The sequence below is a fragment of the Thunnus thynnus genome, chromosome 9 (genome assembly GCF_963924715.1).
Source record: "Thunnus thynnus chromosome 9, fThuThy2.1, whole genome shotgun sequence".
NCBI classification, from domain to species: domain Eukaryota; kingdom Metazoa; phylum Chordata; class Actinopteri; order Scombriformes; family Scombridae; genus Thunnus; species Thunnus thynnus.
Window position 1 is genome coordinate 16,518,426 of NC_089525.1, and position 19,668 is coordinate 16,538,093.

At 40.0% G+C, this 19,668-nt stretch overlaps 6 protein-coding genes across 6 annotated transcripts; all 6 read left to right on the forward strand.

The window, feature by feature from the left end:
* Nucleotides 1-147: 147 nt before the first annotated feature.
* LOC137188907 (protocadherin alpha-8-like) lies at nucleotides 148-3,612 on the forward strand. The gene is made up of 2 exons (XM_067598491.1): nucleotides 148-2,505; nucleotides 3,511-3,612. Exons 1-2 carry the CDS (start codon nucleotides 148-150, stop codon nucleotides 3,610-3,612), a joined length of 2,460 nt encoding a protein of 819 aa, XP_067454592.1.
* Nucleotides 3,613-3,703: 91 nt separating this feature from the next.
* LOC137188757 (protocadherin alpha-8-like) lies at nucleotides 3,704-6,070 on the forward strand. The gene has a single exon (XM_067598357.1). The coding sequence runs from the start codon at nucleotides 3,704-3,706 to the stop codon at nucleotides 6,068-6,070; it is 2,367 nt and encodes a 788-aa protein (XP_067454458.1).
* A 1,057-nt stretch (nucleotides 6,071-7,127) lies between these two features.
* Nucleotides 7,128-9,524, forward strand: LOC137188908 (protocadherin alpha-3-like). The gene has a single exon (XM_067598492.1). It carries the CDS (start codon nucleotides 7,128-7,130, stop codon nucleotides 9,522-9,524), a length of 2,397 nt encoding a protein of 798 aa, XP_067454593.1.
* A 963-nt stretch (nucleotides 9,525-10,487) lies between these two features.
* LOC137188909 (protocadherin alpha-8-like) lies at nucleotides 10,488-12,857 on the forward strand. The gene has a single exon (XM_067598493.1). The coding sequence runs from the start codon at nucleotides 10,500-10,502 to the stop codon at nucleotides 12,855-12,857; it is 2,358 nt and encodes a 785-aa protein (XP_067454594.1). The 5' UTR covers nucleotides 10,488-10,499.
* Nucleotides 12,858-13,463: 606 nt separating this feature from the next.
* Nucleotides 13,464-15,737, forward strand: LOC137189400 (protocadherin alpha-3-like). The gene has a single exon (XM_067599197.1). It carries the CDS (start codon nucleotides 13,464-13,466, stop codon nucleotides 15,735-15,737), a length of 2,274 nt encoding a protein of 757 aa, XP_067455298.1.
* A 1,142-nt stretch (nucleotides 15,738-16,879) lies between these two features.
* Nucleotides 16,880-19,249, forward strand: LOC137188910 (protocadherin alpha-3-like). The gene has a single exon (XM_067598494.1). It carries the CDS (start codon nucleotides 16,880-16,882, stop codon nucleotides 19,247-19,249), a length of 2,370 nt encoding a protein of 789 aa, XP_067454595.1.
* Nucleotides 19,250-19,668: the final 419 nt, after the last annotated feature.

Genomic DNA, 19,668 nt, shown 5'->3' on the forward strand with positions numbered 1-19,668 from the left:
AACAGTAACCGGTGTTGCCGTTCTGACGGGTGTACATAGACAAGTTGAAAATATGGGATATATTTCAGCAGTATATTTTGTGGCTTAGGCAATTTCGTTTTTCGTATGGACCTCTGAGTGGATATAATACCAATCAAAGGTAAAACGATGGGAGCCGGAGGACAAAGACGAGGAGTACAGTCCTGGTGGGTAGCCCTCCGTCTCTCTTTGATGCTCAACTGCGTGGAGCAGGTTTCAGCTCAGATAAAATATTCAATTCCAGAGGAAGTAAAAGTGGGAACTATCGTTGGAAATGTCGGCAAAGATCTAGGACTGGACATCAGTTCGCTGGAGGAAAGACGGTTTCGTATTGTTTCAGGAACTGAAGATGCTCAGTTTGAAGTAAATCAGAACAGTGGCGTCTTGTATGTGCATAAAAAGATCGACCGAGAGGAGCTCTGTGAAAGCGTTTCGCCATGTTTAATGAACCTAAAAATGGTAGCTGAGAACCCAATGGAAGTACATTATGTTGGAGTTGAAATCATAGATGTTAATGATAATTCACCCAGTTTTCAAGAGGAAGAAAAAATATTAGAAATCTATGAGTCTACTCTTCCAGGCAGACGCTTCCAGTTACCGACTGCACGCGATCCAGATGTTGTAGTTAATACGGTGCGAGTGTACAAATTAAACCACAATGAATATTTTAGTGTCCAAATTCGTGACAGAGCAGACGACAAGGTACCATTCTTAGTCTTGCAAAAGTCTCTAGATCGTGAAAAGCACCATGAGCACAAACTGATTCTGACAGCAGTTGACGGTGGAAATCCACCGAGATCAGGGACTCTTAATGTCACAGTCATAGTTCTTGATTCAAATGATAACCATCCGGTATTTAGCCAAGAAGTGTATTCGGTAACGATACATGAAAATGTGGATACAGATACGACTGTGATCAAGGTGGAGGCGACTGATGTGGATGACGGTTCAAATGGAAATATTGAATATTTTTTCGGTGGTGAACTTGACCATAAAATATATGACATGTTTAGCTTGGATAAAGACACTGGTGAAATTAGAGTAAAGAGCGAAATTGACTTTGAGAAGGCTGACGTTTATAAGTTAGACGTCCATGCCACTGACAAAGGACAACCTCCAATGAGTGCTGACTGCATTGTAATCATCAAAGTAGTCGATGAAAATGACAACAAACCTGAAATAGAGGTGACATCCCTGTCAAACATGGTATCTGAAGATTCAAAGCCTGGAACTGTCGTTTCTCTTGTTAGTATTACAGACAAAGACGCCGGTTTAAACGGTAAAGTAATATGTAGTCTTTCAGAAAATGTGCCATTCGAATTAAAACCATCATTTCAAGATAATATGTACTCTTTAGTTTTGAAACATCGCTTGGATCGAGAATCAGTTTCACATTATGACATCACAATAACAGCTACAGACTGTGGCCAGCCTCCTCTATCCGCATTTAAAACTCTGAGTATTGAGGTATCAGACGTGAATGATAATATCCCAGAATTTCTGCATAATCCAATTGAACTTTACCTGGTGGAAAATAACGTCGCTGGAAACCCAATTTTTTCTATTACGGCTTCAGATAAAGACTTAAATGAAAATGCGGCTCTAACTTATCATATAGTTAGAGAGGAAGGCAGTCAAGTTAAAATGGCAACATTTTTGAATATAAATTCAGATAATGGACACGTTTCAGCGCTAAAAAGTTTCGACTTTGAAACTCTGAAAACGTTCCAGTTCCAAGTTGTCGCCACAGATTCTGGAACTCCGTCACTAAGCAGCAACGTCACTGTGAACGTGTTCATTCTGGATCAGAACGACAACGCTCCAGTCATCCTGTATCCAGTCAGCTCTAACGGTTCTGCTGAAGGTGTGGAGGAGATTCCCCGCAATGTGAACGCAGGACACTTGGTGACTAAAGTCAGAGCCTATGACGCTGATATAGGATATAACGGCTGGTTACTCTTTTCACTGCAGCAAGTTACTGACCACAGTCTCTTTGGTTTGGACCGCTATACAGGACAGATCAGAACACTTCGCTCATTCACAGAGACAGACGAGGCTGAGCATAAACTGGTCATACTGGTCAAAGATAATGGGAACGTTTCACTCTCAGCAACAGCTACTGTGATTGTCAAACTTGTGGAGCCCAAAGAAGCTTTTGCAGCTTCTGATGTCAAAAGTTCAGCAAAAGATGATGAGGGGAATGATGTGACTTTTTACCTGATGATAACTTTGGGCTCAGTTTCAGCACTGTTTCTCATCAGTATCGTCGTGCTGATTGCAATGCAGTGCTCCAAAACCACAGACTATACTTCTAAATATCTACAAGATGCAAATTATGATGGGACACTATGTCACAGCATCCAGTACAGATCTGGAGACAAACGCTACATGTTAGTTGGACCCAGGATGAGTATAGGGTCTACCATAGTCCCAGGCAGCCATGCCAATACTCTGGTGCTTCCTGACAGAAGAGGAACATCTGGAGAGGTAAGAACTTTAAAACGATGTGATATATAGCATGTTTACATGTATTCCGTTCTGTCTTTGCTTTTTGCTTAATAGCATTTTTCCATCTCTCTCAATGCCTTTCTACAAAGGGAACTGCAAAACAGATCGAAATAAACCATAACAAAATATGTTACAAACCTGATCATTGTGATGCTCATTAATTGTGAATCTGTGCCGTTTAGTCCAAATTTCTTAAGACATACGGTATTGACCAGACAGTGTTGTTTGTTGTTGTTTCCATAAAAAGAGATGTGGTTTTGCAAATCAGTATAACAAATGGCTTGCTTTCTTTTATTTGTTGTGTCGACAATAGCCACAAAGTTCCACAGTTTTCCCCTTACTTGACACACCATCTGATTTTATAATTTATAATCTACGTAAGCTGGTGAATACCAAATATTTAGAATAGATAAAATATATAAATATCTTCTGTCATCCATTTTAAAGAGGAAAATCTTCCTAAATGTGACGACTGTCCATGGCACTGAAGTACGCTGACGTATCTCTACTTTGGTGTGTGTCTGTGACAGTTCTGTAAACATTCAACTAAATTTCATAGAACAACTAATAGTAAAGTTTGAAGTTGCTAGCGTTCCTGTTGATTCGTATAAGCAATAATAATTTTAAGTCAGGACTACTATTTCTTTTTTAAGAAAGAGACAGGCAAAGGGCCAGGGTCATGTATCTATCCATGTTGCTGAAATGCCTTTGCGTCTTTGTGTTCATACATAACAGTGTACAGTGATGGAGAATGAAGACACGTAATAAACATTGCTCATTTTGAATGCCAAGCCCACTAACTATAGTCGAATTTAACAAATGAGAAGCCCGTTTTACAATGTATCTGGAGCTACACAAAGAGAACAGTGTGATGGGGAAGAACAAAGGTGGAATCGTGATGGTTTCGTCATGGTGATAGTAGATTCTTTAAGTATATTGGGCTAGAACTTCCACAATGACCTCTGGGTGTCAGTGTTACATTAGGAACCCATAGAGACACTTTGTCCCTCCCCTGACAAAGCTTTTGTCTGCTCCCTGAAAGAAGCAGAGAAGGCATTTGAATCGAGCTCGCCACCGATGGAATAGTGCTGTGGTAAATATGCGACACGCAATAGGTTGGATATAGACATTTATTTCAGTAACGGGATTTTGTGTATTGATATGTGGCTGGATAACTATGGGGACCGAAAGACAGACTCGAACAAGCGGCTGCACCTGGATTTCTTTCTACTTGACTTTACTGTTGCTTTTAGGAAAACGGGCTTTGGCGGAAATAAGGTACTCAATTCCCGAGGAGGTTAAAGAAGCCTCTGTTGTTGGAAATGTTGCGAAGGATCTTGGCCTTGACATCACCTCTTTGATTGATCGACGGTTCCGTGTTGTTTCTGAATCTAAGGACGCATTTTTTGAGGTAAACCAGGACAATGGGGCTCTGTATGTCCATAAGAAAATCGACAGAGAGGAGCTCTGTCAGGGCAGCGGCGCCTGCCTGATTGAGCTTAAAGTCATAGTCGAAAACCCTTTGGAAATACACTATGTAGTTGTAGAAATCACTGATGTAAATGACCACTTTCCTAATTTTCCCGAAAAAGAACAGACATTTGAAATAGCTGAACATACATTGCCAGGAAAAAGATTCCAACTGCACACCGCTAATGATCCCGATTCTGGGGTGAATTCTATTCGCACATACACTTTAACGTCAAATGATCACTTTGAAGTAGACATACGTCAAAGCGATGACGATAAAATACCATTTTTAGTGCTGAAGAAGTCCTTAGACAGAGAACAAAAAAACAAACACTCGTTAATCGTTACAGCAGTTGATGGAGGTAAACCTCAACGATCAGATACACTAAATGTTTCCATTACTGTCCTTGACAGTAATGATAATCGTCCGATGTTTAGTAAGGAGATTTATCAAATTGCAATAAAGGAAAATATTCCAGTCGGTTCTTCAATATTCAAAATGAACGCGACGGATCCAGATGAAGGCAGCAACGGGGAAATCGAATACAGTCTTGCAAAAACCTTGAGAAGAAACATATATGACCTTTTTGAGTTGGACAGATTATCTGGGGAGATCAGAGTGAAAGGAATAGTGGACTATGAAGAAAACGACGTTTATAAATTGGATGTTGAAGCATCAGATAAAGGAACACCTCCACTGACAGGTGAGTGTAGGGTCAATATTAAGATCATAGATGTAAACGATAATCCACCACAAATAGAAGTCACATCACTGTCAAATACAGTGTCGGAAGATTCGAAACCTGGCACTGTTATATCTCTCATCACTGTGAGGGATAAAGATTCCGGTGTCAATGGCAAAATCATCACAACCATAAATGATGGCGTGCCTTTTGAATTAAAGCCCTCCTATAAGGAGAACACATATTCAGTTGTTACTAAGGAATTTTTGGATCGAGAGGAGGAGTCACGTTATGAAATAACAATAAAAGCCACTGACTGTGGTGAACCCCCCTTATCGACATTAAAAACTCTGAACATTCAAATATCAGACGTAAATGACAACAGGCCGCACTTTGAGAATGACCCTTTGGAGTTTTATCTTGTAGAAAACAATATTGCTGGAGCGTCAATATTCTCTGTAAGCGCAACGGACAAAGATTTGAATGATAATGCAGCTATTTCATATCATATTGTGAGAGAAGGAAGTCAAAACGACATAATGTCTTTCCTAAATATAAATTCAGATGACGGACACATTTCAGCGTTAAAAAGTTTCGACTTTGAAACTCTGAAAACGTTCCAGTTCCAAGTTGTCGCCACCGATTCTGGAACTCCGTCACTAAGCAGCAACGTCACAGTGAACGTGTTCATTCTGGATCAGAACGACAACGCTCCAGTCATCCTGTATCCAGTCAGCTCTAACGGTTCTGCTGAAGGTGTGGAGGAGATTCCCCGCAATGTGAACGCAGGACACTTGGTGACTAAAGTCAGAGCCTATGACGCTGATATAGGATATAACGGCTGGTTACTCTTTTCACTGCAGCAAGTTACTGACCACAGTCTCTTTGGTTTGGACCGCTATACAGGACAGATCAGAACACTTCGCTCATTCACAGAGACAGACGAGGCTGAGCATAAACTGGTCATACTGGTCAAAGATAATGGGAACGTTTCACTCTCAGCAACAGCTACTGTGATTGTCAAACTTGTGGAGCCCAAAGAAGCTTTTGCAGCTTCTGATGTTAAAAGTTCTGCAAATGTTGACGATGAAGACAATGTTACATTTTATCTGATGATAACTTTGGGCTCAGTTTCTGTACTTTTCCTTATCAGTATCATTGTGCTGATTGCAATGCAGTGCTCAAAATCCACTGACTATACTTCTAAATATCTACAAGAAACAAATTATGACGGGACACTGTGTCACAGCATCCAGTACAGATCTGGAGACAAGCGCTACATGCTAGTAGGACCCAGAATGAGTATAGGATCTACTATAGTCCCAGGCAGCCATGCCAATACTCTGGTACTTCCTGACAGGAGACGGGCATCTGGAGAGGTAAGCCTTTAAAAACAAAGTTTTATACAATATGTTTATACGCATTTAGTTCTATGTTAGCCTTTTGCTTGAAGTTTTCTTCCTAACATGTCTCTACAGCGTTTTGCTCAGAGAACAGTACCTTATATAGCTCACAACAAACTAAAAAATATACTTCTTGTTAAGTTCGTGGCTTTCTTACACACATTCCAATTAGTTTGTTTGCGTTTCTGTTGTTTTTTATTGTCTGATTCATCATAAAAAGTGCTTGTTTATATAACAAGAGATGTAAAAAAAAATACATTTTGTCTCCCTGTATTGTGCATATACATGCAAGTTTAAAATACATTGAAGAGCTCATCATTTGTAATGAGGACAGTCTTTTCTTCTCATTGTCCATGGCGCTGAAATGCAATATATTTTTATACAGCCATACAGAGAAGTTATAATCTGCATCTGGGATATGTGAGCAGTGAGTTTGTCACAGTTTGGGTTTTTAGAATATTCCAAACTCTAACCAATAACTGACTGAAAAAAGTAAAGATGTTTCTGTGTTTGGGTTTAGGTATTTGGGCTTAATTCATGGTTGCTGTCCATGGTGCTGAAGGCAAGCCGTCAAACTGTAATGCGATGTTAAAGTAACATTGACTAGTATTACTTTTATAAGTCCTATTTCTATATTACGACTTAACAGTTTAAATTAATATGCTTCTTGGTAAGTGCACACCATCTAGAAAAATGCATCACCAAACTTTTGGATTTGTGAGGGAGGGAGAGAGAGAAAATGCTGAAATTATTTGTGTTTTTCAAGGTGCGCTTCACCACAGTTTCTGTTCTCACGCCTCTAGAAACATCTAAAAAGAACAATATGCAGTAAAATTTGTTCTCAGTAATTACCTCTAGGTGTCACTATTACATCAGGAAACCACAAACGACTTTGGCCCTCCCCTCACGATCCCTTTCTTTGTCATCTGAGCAGAGCAAAGAAAGCAACTGAATCAAGCACACCAGCCGATGAAATCACGTTGTGCGTTCTGAGCGGGTTGGACATGTATAATTGTTTTTTGCAGTAACAGGCTCCTGTGTGTTTATGTGCTGTTGGATAACGATGGGAACCGAGACAAAAAGTCGAACAAGGGACTGCCCATGGTTAGCTTTTTATTTGGCTCTGCTGCTGTTTTTCGGAAAGCAGGCTTGGGCTCAGATACGGTACTCTATTCCAGAGGAGGTTAAAGACGGAACTATTGTTGGAAATGTTGCGAAAGATCTCGGGCTTGACATCACCTCTCTGATTGATCGACGGTTCCGTGTTGTTTCTGGATCAAAGGATGCTATTTTTGAGGTAAACCAGAATAACGGGGCATTGTACGTCCATAATCACATTGACAGAGAGGAGCTCTGTCAAGGCAGCGGTGCTTGTCTGATGGAGCTAAAAATCCTTGTTGAAAACCCTTTGGAGATACATTACGTAGTTGTAGAAATCACGGATGTAAATGACCACTCTCCAACTTTTCCGGAAAGTGAGCAGACATTTGAAATAGCTGAACATACATTGCCAGGAAAGCGATTTCAACTGCACACCGCTAATGATCCCGATTCTGGGGTGAATTCTATTCGCACATACACTTTAACGTCAAATGATCACTTTGAAGTGGATATACGTCAAAGCGATGACGATAAAATACCATTTTTAGTGCTGAAGAAGTCCTTAGACAGAGAACAAAAAAACAAACACTCGTTAATAGTTACAGCAGTTGATGGAGGTAAACCTCAAAGATCAGGAACACTGAATGTTTCCATCATTGTCCTTGACAGTAATGATAATCGTCCGATGTTTAGTAAGGAGATTTATCAAATTGCAATAAAGGAAAATATTCCAGTCGGTTCTGCAATATTTAAAATGAATGCGACGGATCTAGATGAAGGCAGCAACGGGGAAATCGAATACAGTCTTGCAAAAACCATGAGAAGAAACATATATGACCTTTTTGAGTTGGACAGATTATCTGGGGAGATCAGAGTGAAAGGAATAGTGGACTATGAGGAAAACGACGTTTATAAATTAGACATTGAGGCATCAGATAAAGGAACACCTCCACTGACAGGTGAGTGTAGGGTCAATATTAAGATCATAGATGTAAACGATAATCCACCACAAATAGAGGTCACATCGCTGTCAAATACAGTGTCGGAAGATTCGAAACCTGGCACTGTTATATCTCTCATCAGCGTGACGGATAAAGATTCCGGTGTCAATGGCAAAATCATCACAACCATAAATGATGGCGTGCCTTTTGAATTAAAGCCCTCCTTTAAGGAAAACACATATTCAGTTGTTACTAAGGAATTTTTGGATCGGGAGGAGGTGTCACGTTATGAAATAACATTAAAGGCCAACGACTGTGGTGAACCTCCCTTATCGACATTAAAAACTCTTAACATTCAAATATCAGATGTAAATGACAACAGACCGCACTTTGAAAAAAATCCTTTAGAGTTTTATCTTGTAGAAAATAATGTTGCTGGAGTGTCAATATTCTCTGTAAGCGCAACGGACAAAGATTTGAATGATAATGCAGCTATTTCATATCATATTGTGAGAGAAGGAAGTCAAAACGACATAATGTCTTTCCTAAATATAAATTCAGATAATGGACACATTTCAGCGTTAAAAAGTTTCGACTTTGAAACTCTGAAAACGTTCCAGTTCCAAGTTGTCGCCACAGATTCTGGAACTCCGTCACTAAGCAGCAACGTCACAGTGAGCGTGTTCATTCTGGATCAGAACGACAACGCTCCAGTCATCCTGTATCCAGTCAGCTCTAACGGTTCTGCTGAAGGTGTGGAGGAGATTCCCCGCAATGTGAACGCAGGACACTTGGTGACTAAAGTCAGAGCCTATGACGCTGATATAGGATATAACGGCTGGTTACTCTTTTCACTGCAGCAAGTTACTGACCACAGTCTCTTTGGTTTGGACCGCTATACAGGACAGATCAGAACACTTCGCTCATTCACAGAGACAGACGAGGCTGAGCATAAACTGGTCATACTGGTCAAAGATAATGGGAACGTTTCACTCTCAGCAACAGCTACTGTGATTGTCAAACTTGTGGAGCCCAAAGAAGCTTTTGCAGCTTCTGATGTCAAAAGTTCAGCAAAAGATGATGAGGGGAATGACGTGACTTTTTACCTGATGATAACTTTGGGCTCAGTTTCAGCACTTTTTCTTATCAGTATCATCATACTGATTGCAATGCAGTGCTCCAAAACCACAGACTATACTTCTAAATATCTACAAGACACAAATTATGATGGGACACTGTGTCACAGCATTCAGTACAGATCTGGAGACAAACGGTACATGTTAGTTGGACCCAGAATGAGTATAGGATCTACTATAGTCCCTGGCAGCCATGCAAATACTCTCGTACTCCCAGACAGGAGACGGGCATCTGCAGAGGTAAGAGTAATTTATGATCCTTAATAACTGATGTGTCACTTTTATATAGGAATTTCTTTCGGCTTACCAAAAACTTCTTCTAAAGGGAATATGGTGATGACTTTTTAAAACAGGAATTTTGCTATACCTTGTGAACGAATTGAAATATGGTTTTGGTCAAAGTCATTGTAATGTCCAAAGTTTACCCCTACTGTAATTGTAAAATGTGTATGCAAATATATATTTGGTTCCGCACTGATGCGCTATCCATCCAAGTTTCGTGTTCGTGGCGATTTTTTGGTCACGTTGTGGTGGTTTTCAAGTTAGGTTTCATTGTCTTGGCTAGATACAATAGCTTTTCTTTTTAATTTTGGCGACGCTTGTCCTAGTATTATTTCAGTTAAGCTCCCAAAATAACAGTACTAACAAGTATTAGCGCTGTACACGGTGCTGAAATTTTGCAGTAAACAAACAGAGTTTGTGCTATCGTCCAGGCCAGCAATGCAAATACTGAAGTGGCCCCCGAAAATCGGGTTTTAGGGAAAGTAACCCATATTTTTTTTAATATTCACTATAAAGTTGTTGTTTCATATGCTGTGGGCTGTCTAGTGATATTTTCGCTTCATCGTATCGAGATCAGCTTGAATACTCAAGATTTAGTTTCTAATCCATCTATTCTAGATCTAGTTCGTTATAGGTCTCTGTTAAGTGGAATCATGTTTGATGTTCTCTTCCTCCTTCATATTAAATGCAAGCATCGAATGATCCACGGGGTGTCAGTGTTACAGTAGGGAGCTGCTAAGGCTTGATGCAGAATAGACTCTGCCCCTTTCAAACTGTGTTTTTCTGCCCGACCACAAAGAGTGCCATCATTTCGGGATTTTGATCTGTACCTTTCCTACGCGAACATAGTTTTCTGAAAGATAATCTCAGGACATCTGGAGGTGTTTCGAGTGGAGGATATTTGTGGATGCTGTTTTAAATGATTACGCAAAAGGAAACAAAGGACAAAGAGGCAGAATGATGTCTTGCTCGCGTTCCCTGCTTTTGTCTCTGCTGTTTTGTTGCGGTGAGCTTATTTTAGCTCAAATAAAATACTCGACCCCAGAAGAGGTCAGAGTGGGAGCTACTATTGGAAATGTTGCCAAGGATTTGGGTCTTGATGTCAGTACCTTGATAAACAGGCGTTTTCGTATTGTGTCTGGAGCTCAGGACGCGCTATTTGAGGTAAACCCGAACAATGGGGTTTTGTATGTTCATAAAAATCTCGACCGAGAACAGCTGTGTGATAGAAACGGTGCTTGTTTAATGGATCTGAAAATCGTTGTTGAAAATCCACTTGAAATCCATTATGTCACTGTGGAAATAACGGATGCTAACGACCATGCACCGAGTTTTGCCGAGAAAGAAAAGGTAATAGAAATAGCAGAAAACACTTTACCAGGAGCACGATTTCAGTTACCAGGCGCCCGTGATCCAGATGTTGGAATAAATTCAGTCCAGCGCTATAAACTTAGTCAAAACGATAACTTTCATCTTGAAATTCGAGATAGGGGAGAGGATAAAATTCCTTTTCTAGTGTTGCAGAGGCACTTAGACAGAGAGCAGAAAACAAACCATAGCTTGATTTTGACCGCTATAGATGGAGGGACACCGCCAAAATCTGCAAATCTAAATCTTACAATAAGGGTTCTTGATATCAATGATAACAGACCTGTTTTTTCTAAAGAGGTTTATTCTGTTGTGTTACAAGAAAATGCTGCATTAGGCACTATTGTCACAAAAGTTCAAGCAACGGATCTTGATGAGGGAACTAATGGGGATATGGAGTATGCATTCGGAAGTGACATTAATTCAAATGTATTACAACTGTTTAGTCTGGACGGAAATACAGGAGAAATTCGAGTTAACGGACAAATTGACTATGAGACAGCTGATGTTTTCAAGTTAGACGTCCAAGCCTCTGACAAAGGTCAGCCTCCGATGACAACTGATTGTAGAGTTATAATAAAAATCCAAGATGTCAATGACAATAAACCAGAGATAGACGTGACTTCAATATCCAGCATGGTCCCAGAGGATTCAAAACAAGGGACTGTAATTGCTCTCATTAGTGTTGCAGATATTGACTCTGGCCTGAATGGCAAAGTCATATGCAGTCTAACAGACAATGTGCCATTTGAACTGAAACCATCATTTAAAGAAAACATGTTTTCATTAGTGACTAAAGAAGCATTGGACAGAGAAACTGTGTCACTTTATGACATCTCAATAACAGCTACTGACCGTGGTGAGCCTCCTCTTTCCACATTCAAAAGTTTGAGTATTCAGGTGTCAGATGTGAATGATAACATCCCAGAGTTCTCACACAGTCCCCTGGAATTATATTTGACGGAAAATAATGTCGCTGGCGCATCTATAATTTCTGTGAGTTCATCTGATAAAGACTTAAATGACAACGCTGCAGTGTCTTATCGTATAGTTAGAGAAGGTGGTCATAATGATATTGCATCTTTTCTGAATATAAATTCATATAATGGACAAATTTCAGCACTAAGAAGTTTTGATTTTGAAACTCTGAAAACGTTCCAGTTCCACGTTGTTGCCACAGATTCTGGAACTCCGTCATTAAGCAGCAACGTCACAGTGAACGTGTTCATTCTGGATCAGAACGACAACGCTCCAGTCATCCTGTATCCAGTCAGCTCTAACGGTTCTGCTGAAGGTGTGGAGGAGATTCCCCGCAATGTGAACGCAGGACACTTGGTGACTAAAGTCAGAGCCTATGACGCTGATATAGGATATAACGGCTGGTTACTCTTTTCACTGCAGCAAGTTACTGACCACAGTCTCTTTGGTTTGGACCGCTATACAGGACAGATCAGAACACTTCGCTCATTCACAGAGACAGACGAGGCTGAGCATAAACTGGTCATATTGGTCAAAGACAATGGGAACGTTTCACTCTCAGCAACAGCTACTGTGATTGTCAAACTTGTGGAGCCCAAAGAAGCTTTTGCAGCATCTGATGTTAAAAGTTCTGCAAAAGTTGATGATGAAGACAATGTTACATTTTACTTGATGATAACTTTGGGCTCAGTTTCTGTACTTTTCCTTATCAGTATCATTGTGCTGATTGCAATGCAGTGCTCCAAAACCAACGACTACACTTCTAAATATCTACAAGAAACAAATTATGATGGGACACTGTGTCACAGCATCCAGTACAGATCTGGAGACAAACGCTACATGTTAGTTGGACCAAGAATGAGTATAGGATCTACTATAGTCCCGGGAAGCCATGCCAATACTCTGGTACTTCCTGACAGGAGACGAGAATCTGGAGAGGTAAGCACCGCTTTTCCTAGATTTCTGTGATGTTTCTTCTGGTCTGTTAAAAAATTATACCATAATCACGGCATGCAATTGAACTATATCTTCGTTTAGTTCGGTATAGATTTCAATTTTACAGTTCAATCCATTTTTGACATTCTGAAAAAAATCTGAGTTTTTATTTTTTTTTATTTTTTTCAGTTTTACATTTCAATCATACACACATATTTTTTTTTATATAAATATGTAATTGCCACAGCCAAATTGCAGTCTACATTGCCATATACAGCCATAATAATGTGCCACTAAATTAATATTTTGTAACTCGGGCCACAAGGTGTCAGTGTGACATAGTTTATGTTCTGGTTTTGATGCTGTACGGGCTCAACGCGTATTAGTATAATTTCCATTTCAGTCGTTGATAGAGTCGGGTCTATGGATGCAGGATCAGGCAAATAGAGGGATTTTTTCATGCTTCGGTTTCTGAGTAGGAAAGTCGACGAAATTTTGTTTTCTAACAAAGGAATAACTGTGTTTGGTTTGACGAAGATGTTGCTTTATGTGAGAAACGGGAGACAATGGCCTATGATAGAGCTCTGGTGGGTTGTGGGATTTTTGTTGTTGTGTTACGACAATGGAATATCAGCTCAAATGAAGTACTCTATTCCAGAGGAGGCCAAAGTGGGATCTGTCGTTGGAAATATTGCAAAGGACTTGGGAATTGATCTCACTACTCTAAAGGAGAGGCGGTTTCGTATTGTGTCTGGCTCCAGTGACGTCCTGTTTCAGGTAAATCAGGACAATGGACAGATGTATGTCCATAAAACGATAGACAGAGAGGAATTGTGCCCTGGAAACAGTGTCTGTTTGGTTAATCTAAAAATAGCGGTTGAAAATCCTTTAGAAATACATTACGTTGCAGTGGAAATTACGGATATAAATGATCACTCTCCGTCTTTCCCCGGCGAGGACCAGCTCCTGGAAATATCCGAGCATGTTCCTGTGGGTACACGATTTCCGATTCATGCAGCCCGTGACCCCGATAGCGGAATTAATTCTGTACGTTTCTACAAGCTTAACACAAATTCTGATTTTGACATTGAGATAAGAGAAAACGAGGATGAAAAAATACCATTTCTCCTGTTAAAGAAACACTTGGACAGGGAACAACAGAAAGAGCATCGCTTGGTATTAACGGCAAGTGATGGAGGAAATCCACAGAGATCCGGAAGCCTTAATTTGATTATCATAGTTATTGATACGAATGATAACCGCCCTATATTTAGTAAGGATGTATACACAGTAAATTTACACGAAAACGCCCCTCGTGGTACACTTGTCCTTAAAGTCAATGCCACGGATTTGGATGAAGGCTCGAATAGTGAAATTGAATACAGCCTAAGCAAAACCTTGAAACAAAAAGTGTATGACACATTTATCCTAGATAGCATCTCAGGTGAGATTCGAGTGAAAGGAAACGTAGACTTTGAAGATATGGAGATTTACAGACTGGATGTTCAAGCCTCCGACAAAGGCCAGCCGCCCTGGACGGCTGAATGTAGAGTTATTATCAAAATAATAGATGTGAATGATAATAAGCCAGATATAGAAGTGACTTCATTGTCAAACGTAGTCCCCGAAGATTCAAAGTCGGGCACTGTTATCTCTCTGATTAGTGTGACGGACACAGATTCAGGTGTTAATGGTAAAGTTATTTGTACAATCGCGGGGAATGTCCCATTTGATTTGAGACCATCTATACAGGAAAATATGTATTCTCTTGTGACTATGGGGCGTCTGGACAGGGAAAATGTTTCACATTATGACATTACAATAACAGCCAGTGACTGTGGTGAACCTCCACTATCCACCGTCAAAACTCTGACTGTTGAAGTATCCGATGTAAATGATAACCGCCCCGAGTTTAGACACAATCCTTTAGAGTTATATCTGGTAGAAAATAACGTTCCTGGCTCTTCAATATTTTCTGTAAACGCATATGACGTGGATTTAAATGAAAATGCAGCGATCTCCTATCAGTTTGTTAGAAAGGACGCAGTACAAAATGACATCACATCCTTCCTCAATGTCAATTCTGAAAACGGACAAATATCAGCGCTAAAAAGTTTTGACTTTGAAACTCTGAAAACGTTCCAGTTCCAAGTTGTCGCCACAGATTCTGGAACTCCGTCACTAAGCAGCAACGTCACAGTGAACGTGTTCATTCTGGATCAGAACGACAACGCTCCAGTCATCCTGTATCCAGTCAGCTCTAACGGTTCTGCTGAAGGTGTGGAGGAGATTCCCCGCAATGTGAACGCAGGACACTTGGTGACTAAAGTCAGAGCCTATGACGCTGATATAGGATATAACGGCTGGTTACTCTTTTCACTGCAGCAAGTTACTGACCACAGTCTCTTTGGTTTGGACCGCTATACAGGACAGATCAGAACACTTCGCTCATTCACAGAGACAGACGAGGCTGAGCATAAACTGGTCATATTGGTCAAAGACAATGGGAACGTTTCACTCTCAGCGACAGCTACTGTGATTGTCAAACTCGTGGAGCCCAAAGAGGCTTTTGCAGCATCTGATGTTAAGAGTTCTGCAAAAGTTGACGATGAAGACAATGTTACATTTTATCTGATGATAACTTTGGGCTCAGTTTCTGTACTTTTCCTCATCAGTATCATTGTGCTGATTGCAATGCAGTGTTCAAAAACCACAGACTATACTTCTAAATATCTACAAGACACAAATTATGATGGGACACTGTGTCACAGCATCCAGTACAGATCAGGAGACAAACGGTACATGTTAGTTGGACCCAGGATGAGTATAGGATCTACTATAGTCCCAGGCAGCCATGCCAATACTCTGGTGCTCCCAGACAGGAGACGGGCTTCTGAAGAGGTAAGACTTTAAAAACAAAGTTTCATACAATATGTTTATAAGCATTTAGTTCTATGTCAGCCTTTTGCTTGACGTTTTCTTCATAACATGTCTTTACAGCCTTTTGCTCAGGGAACACTACCTTATATAACTCACAACAAACTCAAAAATATAATACTTCTTGTTCCATGTGTAGCTTTCGTGTACACATTCCAAGTAGTTTGGTTGAGTTTCTTTTCTTTTTCATTGTCTGATTCATCATAAAAAGTGCTTGTTTACATAGTAAGAGATACATGCATATAGATGCTCATAGCCATGATGAATATATTTTTAAAATACATTGAACAGCTCATTCTTGGTAAACAGTGAGCTGACTATGACTTCTGCCGATGCTGCTGAAATATAATATATTGTTATACAGCAACACAGAGAAGTTATGCATTTGGGAAATGTGAGTAGTGAGTTTGTCACAGTTTGGTATTTAGAATATTTTAAATTCTAACTGATAACTGACAGAAAAGTTTGGAGATGTTTCTGTGTTTATGTTGAGGTGTTTGAGTAGAATTCATGGACTAAACTGGTTTAACACTGAACTATTTTTATTATTAGAGGGAAAGGCTGTGTGACTGCTTGTGGTTGCTGTCCATGGTGCTGAAAGGCAAACCGTCAAACTACAATGCGATGTTCAAGTAACTTTGACTATTATTACTTTTACGAGTCCTATTTCTATATTACAACTCAACAGTTTAAATTAATATGCCACTTGGTAAGTGCAAACCATCTAGAAAATGCATCATCAAACTTTTGGATTTGTCAGGGAGAGAGAGAGAGAAAATGCTGAAATTATTTGTGTTTTTCAAGGTGCGTTTCACCACAGTTTCTGTTCTCACGCCTCTAGAAACATTTTTAAAAAAACAATATGTAGCAAAGTTAGCTCTCAGTAATTACCTCTGGGTGTCACTATTATATCAGGAAACCACAAACGACTTTGGCCCTCCCCTCACGATCCCTTTCTTTGTCATCTGAGCAGAGCAAAGAAAGCAACTGAATCAAGCACACCAGCCGATGAAATCACGTTGTGCGTTCTGTGGATGTGCGATACTGAGCGATTTGGACATGTATAGTTGTTTTTCGCAGTAACAGGCTCCTGTGTGTTTATATACTGTTGGATAACGATGAGGACCGAGACAAAAACTCGAACAAGGGACTACCCCTGGCTAGGTTTTTATTTGGCTCTGCTGCTGTTTTTCGGAAAGCAGGCTTGGGCTCAGATACGGTACTCTATTCCAGAAGAGGTTAAAGACGGAACTATTGTTGGAAATGTTGCGAAAGATCTTGGGCTTGACATCACCTCTTTGATTGATCGACGGTTCCGTGTTGTTTCTGGATCAAAGGATGCTATTTTTGACGTAAACCAGAATAACGGAGCATTGTACGTCCATAATGAAATTGACAGAGAGGAGCTCTGTCAAGGCAGCGGTGCTTGTCTGATAGAGCTAAAAATCCTTGTTGAAAACCCTTTGGAGATACACTACGTAGTTGTAGAAATCACTGATGTAAATGATCACTCTCCAACTTTTCCGGAAAATGAGCAGACATTTGAAATAGCTGAACATACATTGCCAGGAAGGCGATTTCAACTGCACACTGCTCGTGATCCCGATGCAGGAATAAACTCTATTCGTACATACACTTTAACGTCAAATGAACATTTTGAAGTAAATATCCGTCAAAGTGATGCGAATAAGGTACCATTTTTAGTGCTGAAGAAATCATTAGACAGAGAACAAAAGGACAAACATACGCTACTTGTTACAGCAGTTGATGGAGGTAAACCTCAAAGATCAGGAACACTAAATGTTTCCATTATTGTCCTTGACAGTAATGATAATCGTCCGATATTCAGTCAGGAGATTTATCAGATTGCAATACAAGAAAATATTCCAGTCGGCACATCAATATTTAGAATGAATGCGACGGATCTCGATGAAGACATTTATGGAGAAGTTGAGTACAGCCTTGGAAAAACCTTGTTGCGGAAAGTCTATGATATTTTTGAATTGGACAAATTAACCGGAGAAATGAGAGTAAAAGGAGTAGTGGACTATGAAGAAAACGACGTATATGAACTGGACGTTGAGGCATCAGATAAAGGATCGCCTCCACTGACAGGTGAGTGTAGGGTCATTATAAATATTAAAGACGTCAATGATAATCCACCAGAAATAGAAGTCACATCACTGTCAAATACAGTGCCTGAAGATTCAAAGCCTGGCACAGTAATCTCACTCCTTAGTGTGACGGATAAAGACTCCGGTGTGAATGGAAAAATAATTTCACACATAACCAATGATGTGCCTTTTGAATTAAAGCCCTCCTATAAGGAAAACACGTATTCATTTGTCACAAAAGGATTTCTGGATCGAGAATTGGTGCCAAATTATGAAATAATAATAAAAGCCACTGACTGTGGTGAGCCTCCCTTATCTACTGTTAAAACCTTTGCCATTCAGATATCGGATGTAAATGACAACATCCCACATTTTGAACAAAACCCATTAGAGTTTTATCTTGTAGAAAATAATGTTGCTGGAAAGTCAATATTCTCTGTAAGTGCTACAGACAAAGATTTAAATGACAATGCAGCTATTTCTTACCATATTGTGAGAGAAGGAAGTCAAAATGATATAATGTCTTTCCTAAATATAAATTCAGAGAATGGACACATTTCAGCACTAAAAAGTTTCGACTTTGAAACTCTGAAAACGTTCCAGTTCCAAGTTGTCGCCACAGATTCTGGAACTCCGTCATTAAGCAGCAACGTCACAGTGAACGTGTTCATTCTGGATCAGAACGACAACGCTCCAGTCATCCTGTATCCAGTCAGCTCTAACGGTTCTGCTGAAGGTGTGGAGGAGATTCCCCGCAATGTGAACGCAAGACACTTGGTGACTAAAGTCAGAGCCTATGACGCTGATATAGGATATAACGGCTGGTTACTCTTTTCACTGCAGCAAGTTACTGACCACAGTCTCTTTGGTTTGGACCGCTATACAGGACAGATCAGAACACTTCGCTCATTCACAGAGACAGACGAGGCTGATCATAAACTGGTCATATTGGTCAAAGACAATGGGAACGTTTCACTCTCGGCAACAGCTACTGTGATTGTCAAACTTGTGGAGCCCAAAGAAGCTTTTGCAGCATCTAATGTTAAAAGTTCCGCAAAAGTTGACGAGGAAGACAATGTTACATTTTATCTGATGATAACTTTGGGCTCAGTGTCTGTACTTTTTGTCATCAGTATCATCGTGCTGATTGCAATGCAGTGTTCCAAATCCACAGACTATACATCCAAATACCTACAAGAAACAAATTATGATGGGACACTGTGTCACAGCATCCAGTACAGATCTGGAGACAAACGGTACATGTTAGTTGGACCCAGGATGAGTATAGGATCTACTATAGTCCCAGGCAGCCATGCCAATACTCTGGTGCTACCTGACAGGAGATCTGCCACTGCAGAGGTAAGACCTGCTTAAATGTTATTTTTTTTGCCGATGTGTGCAGAATCACATTTTTAAAACATATAATAATACTATATATATTCCACTTCCTACTAGTTGATTGCATTGAGAATGTTTCACATATACCTTTTTGACTTTGAAATATAAGATGAACAAAAGAAATATATAATATCGTGATTAATCCTTTCTTACGTGTCAATCTAGTTAATTTGTTATCATGTGATATAACCAGTGAATCGCCGCTTGGTGTAGTGTTTGGCTCTAAGATTATATTGTTTGTATGACTTAAGAAAAATCCGTGTTGTGATAGAATCGCATGGTGGCACTATACAACCAGAAATACGCATCACACAGTTCACCATACATAGGTCTGCGAGACTGTCTATGAAGCATTCAGGAGGGCAGAGCATTATCCTCTGGATGTGATTTTATTT

Excerpts from the sequence above, each read along its gene's own strand:
- LOC137188907 (XM_067598491.1), top strand. The coding sequence starts at position 148 with ATGGGAGCCGGAGGACAAAGACGAGGAGTACAGTCCTGGTGGGTAGCC. Across the intron at positions 2,506-3,510 it reads GAAGAGGAACATCTGGAGAG|GAACCCATAGAGACACTTTG; the intron begins GTAAGAACTTTA and ends GTGTTACATTAG.
- LOC137188757 (XM_067598357.1), top strand. The coding sequence starts at position 3,704 with ATGGGGACCGAAAGACAGACTCGAACAAGCGGCTGCACCTGGATTTCT.
- LOC137188908 (XM_067598492.1), top strand. The coding sequence starts at position 7,128 with ATGTGCTGTTGGATAACGATGGGAACCGAGACAAAAAGTCGAACAAGG.
- LOC137188909 (XM_067598493.1), top strand. The coding sequence starts at position 10,500 with ATGATGTCTTGCTCGCGTTCCCTGCTTTTGTCTCTGCTGTTTTGTTGC.
- LOC137189400 (XM_067599197.1), top strand. The coding sequence starts at position 13,464 with ATGAAGTACTCTATTCCAGAGGAGGCCAAAGTGGGATCTGTCGTTGGA.
- LOC137188910 (XM_067598494.1), top strand. The coding sequence starts at position 16,880 with ATGAGGACCGAGACAAAAACTCGAACAAGGGACTACCCCTGGCTAGGT.